The sequence below is a fragment of the Charadrius vociferus genome, unplaced genomic scaffold (assembly GCF_000708025.1).
Source record: "Charadrius vociferus isolate BGI_N301 unplaced genomic scaffold, ASM70802v2 scaffold793, whole genome shotgun sequence".
Taxonomy (NCBI): domain Eukaryota; kingdom Metazoa; phylum Chordata; class Aves; order Charadriiformes; family Charadriidae; genus Charadrius; species Charadrius vociferus.
Window position 1 is genome coordinate 461,650 of NW_009647833.1, and position 4,959 is coordinate 466,608.

The window sequence follows — 4,959 nt, forward strand, 5'->3', positions numbered from 1 at the left end:
CCCACCGCCGAGCGGTGCCGGTCAGAGGGAGCGGGGGCTGCCGGAGACGCGCCGCGGCGACGCTCTGCGATAAGGCAGGAGCAGCCATAGGGCACCGCACGGGTGGTGGGAATCTCAGGCCTCCGGCACGGGTCTCGGTCCCGCGGGGACGTGTGGTGTCCCCGGTCCCCCCCCTTCCGCTCCCGCCGCCTGTCCGCCGCCGGTGAACTTGGCTTTGAAGGCGGGCAGGGGTTCAGTCTTACAGCAGTGCAGTCTTTGGACGCGACAGGTGATCTGACACCGTCCAAAAGCCATATATAGCACCATCGCTTCATACCATCTTACCCGCGTAATTGAAATGTTTGTGGAAAGTTGCCGCCTTTCGCTTTAATTAACATTAGGCGGCTAAACTGCCGCTTGTCTCTGAACCTGCATAGTTACCATCAAGATTTTTCTTGTTAAAAAAACCCATAAATACTGAATTTCAGCAAATACACAGAAATTTATATTACGAGGAGCACCAGTGCTGGCAACATAACAGTCCCTGCTTCAGCAGCAGCCAGGGGGCAAAGCACTTGGGAAATTTCATTGGTTTGGTGGTTTGTTTTGTTTTGGTTTTTTTTTCCATTAACAGAAAAGATGCAACAAGACTGAGACACATTAGAAATATGCCGCCTTTAAAAAGCAGAATTCTGGAGGGGTTTTTCATAATGCCCCGATCTCTCATGCACTAGATTTACTTACAAATACATATGCCTGAGTGAGATAAAAACGGGATTCAAGTGGCTTCCTGACCACAAATGAAAAATACATTGTTCCATAAACCTACTTTTGTTCATCAAAGCTGTTTGCAGTGCTTAACCGGGCTGGCGAGGGACTCTTCGGGTGAGCCATCTGTCAAAACAAGAAAAGGGTCAGATCTTGGAAGATGAACTTAAGTGCTAATTACGACTGTGATAAATTATAGCACAATTCTTAACTGACATTCATAGAAAAAAACAGACACAGCAAAAAATAAAACATTATTAACCCTCAGATTTTGTTCTCCTGCAAATGGGAGCCATGATGTCAGAGGATGACGGTGAGGCACTAGAATGGCCATCAAAAAAGCAACTTTTCTTCTTAACCGTTGTCAAACAGCCTGCTGGAGGATGGGCAATGGCATTTCTGTTCTGCAGTTTCCTTGCCATTAAAATGGGAATCAGTAAAACAAGCGCCCTTATTTAGGGGTATATGGGCTTTTGGAGGAGAATTATGGAGAGACTGTAACTTGGGTAATACAATACGCTGCACTGTAGGGGAAAAAAAAATCAGCATGCAATTCTACGGATTTTAAAGTTCATCTTTCCAAAAAGAGACACATCACGACTTGCCTGAAATTTGCGCCGTAGTGCCTGTGTCATTATTGGTGTCAGCCCAGACCCACACTCCATGTTTTCTTTACTATTCAGTGGAGTGCCACCGGGACTTCTGAAAAGATCGGAAACAAGGGGAATTATGGCTAGGTCTCTATTTTTCCTAGAAAAACCAAACAAGAGAACAGAAAGGAACTTACCTTTGTATATTGACTTTCTTCAGATGTTTTCGAAGATCTAACTGATTTTTAGGAGGGGTACTAACAGAACAAAACAAATCGTTAGAATAAAATATTTGCCACTCTGTAAACAATGTTAATGTTCTGTTTAGAACAGAAAAATCCAATAGCAAAGAAAGGTAGAAAACATCTTACATTAAGGAGTTCGTAACGTGAGCTGATGGCTTGGATTTAGGCCTCAGACTAACACTCTGTAAATCTGAGACTGTAATTAATGCCCTGCGTGTCTTCACTGGTGATTCTGCCTAAAGTGAGAAAAGAAATGTTACCACGAATAAACTTTAGAAGGCCTCATTAACCTTAACTCTGTTTAATATTTATATTCTGAAAGACTTCTGTGGTTTATGGCTTTTATGCTTTTTTGAATCATTAAGATTTTAATGTGCCTTGGACAAAAATAGATTTATTTAAAACGACAGGAAAAAAAAAGGCTTCTGCAGACAAGACTTTAGCTAGGCAAAAGAAAGCCTAAAATCTTTAACACACAGACATAAAGCTACCTGTCGTTAATCTAAAATGAGAACTGTCCTGCATGCTAGCTGAGATTGGAGCTAGTCACTTAATTTCTTCCCTTTGAATGCCCAGGTACAGAATTAGGATTACTTAATGCTAATCTTTGGGGGTTTGGAAAAGAATTTATTGAAAAAAATTCTATGAGCGGCTAAGACAAGCACTGCAGGAAATGCATCAGTTCCAGTGTGGAGTTTGCCCAATACCCCATCATCCATTTATCCATGTGTCCTCCAGTTTACCTTGTCCCTTCTCAGAGTGCCGTCTGTCTTCTTCAGTTTAACATTCAGGAGATCTTTGAGAGTGATCTGCATCGGCCCATCGTTTTTCAGTGATGGTGCCTGAAAACAAAGGTGGTTGGAAAGGAAATTAGGATCAGCAAGTGATGAAGAGTTCACAAAGACCCCATTCCTGATGAAAAAAGGCCCAAAGAACCCAGCCACGAGCAAAGAAATAGAGGAACGTTTTACTCCCTCCCAGAAGTCCTTTGGAGCCATTGCCACGTTTGAGGAGGAGAGGTGCTGGAGGCAGTTTTGGTGGGGGCAGCGGTGGTGGTGGTGGTGGTGGCGGCGGCGGAAGAGGTGGAGGGGGTGCAGACACAGGCTGCAGCTGTATTGCAGAAGGCCTGGATACAGATGACGGCGGGTCCAGCTGCGTTTGTACAGGACCACCCAGAACTGGTTTACTACACCTTTGACAGAGAGCACTTTCTGAAGAGAAGGCTGCAATTCCATTCGTCTGAAAACAATATAAATATATAAGAGAATATTAAATCCACTGGCAAGAGTAGATGGAATTTCAGAGAACAGAGGTTCTGGCTTCAGTTGATCCAGAAAGACATAAAAAACCTCTTATGAGGCTGGCCAGCAAACCAGTTCCCTGTAGCTATGAAGTAACCGTAGTTTAGTAATGCTGAATGCAAAGAAGAGGTGAAACTGCCCAATGAGAAGCTCGTAAGATTACAGTTTATCTGCACTGACCACAGTTCTTTACATGCTTACACAAGCAAACAGTACCCTGCCCCACTGGGCCTGAGACTGACCTGGAGGGTTCCTTGTAGTCTGGAAAATTCAGTTTCCAACTTTTCCAGCTGCTCTCTGAACGTATTTAGCTCCCTTAAGTAGATTTGTGATGGAAATATGGTGTCTTTAACCGCCTTAAAACTCTAAATATAAAAAGAAACCAGATAAGCATTTTCACCAAGTTAGGTTTCCAGAGACACGGCTACAATTACTGTTAAAAGTTCTATCGCAAGGTCTTCTCATTGACGTCAATGGAACAACACGAAGATACAAAATGTCACCAAATATTTCCTTGGCAGGAACCCAAGGAGTGACTTTCTCAAAAAAACCCTTTAACTTCGTCTATGAATTCTAAAGTGTAATTCACATTTGACCTGAAAAATTCATACAATCGTTTCTGCTATGAAAGAAACACCACACACTCTGTCACTGCAAATCCTGCTGATATTGCAATAAAACCCCTACAATTTCACGTGTGCATTTCATGTCCACAGTGGCCCTGACACTCTTCTCATACTTATTCCTTCAACAGTAAACACAAAGTACACTTTGGATGTTTCAATAGACGTAACTAAATTTACACCTTAGTTCTCAAATCTGACTGTACATCCTGCACCTGAGCACTAAGAACAACCTTTCACATTGGAAAAAATAGGAAAGTAGTAAACTTACCTGTGCAACCGTGTTCTGGCACCAACAATACAAAAAGGATGCTGTTGTCGTAAAGGGCTTTACTACGTTTTTTACACTGGGCAAGGCTAATGACCAGAGTGAGGACAGATGGCTTGGAACAGATGACGTGTTCGGAGGGCAATCACCTGCTGACCTGGCACAGAACATTTCAGAATGAGAGCAAAATTATGTCTATAATTTCAGCCCTTGAAAAGGTTAACTGTGACCAATCATCTGGAAATGACAAGTACCAGCAACAGCAAGTGACAACAGAGTAAATATGAGCACAGAGACCAGGAAAGACCAAGATACATTTCAATAAAGGAGGAGGAATAAAAAAATAAAATCATATTTCTAATATGCTTTTATCCAAACTGCTTTTCTTGCACATTAAAGTTAACAATAGATAGAGCACTAGAAGATATACAAGATTAAACAATTCCATGGTGTCCATACCAGGATGTAGGTATTGCAAACACAGTTCTGTTACCTCACTTCATGAGCCTTCAGGAGCAAACAGGGGACTCAGAAATTGAGTTAAAAGGAAAATTTCCAACGGAGCTTCTTACCGTGGAGAAGGACAACCTGAGCCCTGCAGGTCTGGGCTTACAGCATCTTGTTTTTTTCCCAGTAGAAATTTTGCTCTGGCCCTACGTTTTCGTCGGCATTTCTTATATTTGTTTGCCATTACTGTTAAAAAGAGACACAGTTAAAATTAACGCATGGAAAAACACCTGCTTTCACGTGGGGACACAGCTACCACCAAATAGGTAGGGAAGAACACGGACTGCACTTCAAAAACCCACTCAGAAGTTACTCAGTTATCTTGCCAGAAGCATTGCATAAAACTGATATCCTGACGTTTCTATGATCTGCTGGGATGTCTTTGTACATGAGAGAACAATTTAAAAAGTACTATTTTATATGGGCTTCTGTTGACAGTTTTTCTTTATTCGGAAGTGACAACTACTGCATTTGGGGGAAATTACGTTTGTGGAGGAGGTAGGCAAAGACGCGAAGACACCACAGAGAGAGGGCCCGGGACCTCCCTGACCGCAGGCGCTGCCTCGAGCGTTACCTCAACAACCACCCCTCACCCCCCACAGCCTCCCCGCCATCCGCCCCGCTCTCTGGGGAGCCCACACCGAGGACCGGGCGGTTCCTCGCACGCAGCCGCCCCAC

General features: G+C 43.4%; 1 protein-coding gene across 1 annotated transcript; it reads right to left on the reverse strand.

The window, feature by feature from the left end:
- Window positions 1-804: 804 nt before the first annotated feature.
- On the reverse strand, window positions 805-4,465 carry PRR11 (proline rich 11). Its single transcript, XM_009882726.1, has 9 exons — window positions 4,347-4,465; window positions 3,778-3,931; window positions 3,126-3,248; window positions 2,570-2,821; window positions 2,326-2,427; window positions 1,709-1,818; window positions 1,535-1,594; window positions 1,353-1,449; window positions 805-873 (listed from the first exon to the last, which is right to left on the reverse strand). The coding sequence occupies exons 1-9, from the start codon at window positions 4,463-4,465 to the stop codon at window positions 805-807; spliced, it is 1,086 nt and encodes a 361-aa protein (XP_009881028.1).
- Window positions 4,466-4,959: the final 494 nt, after the last annotated feature.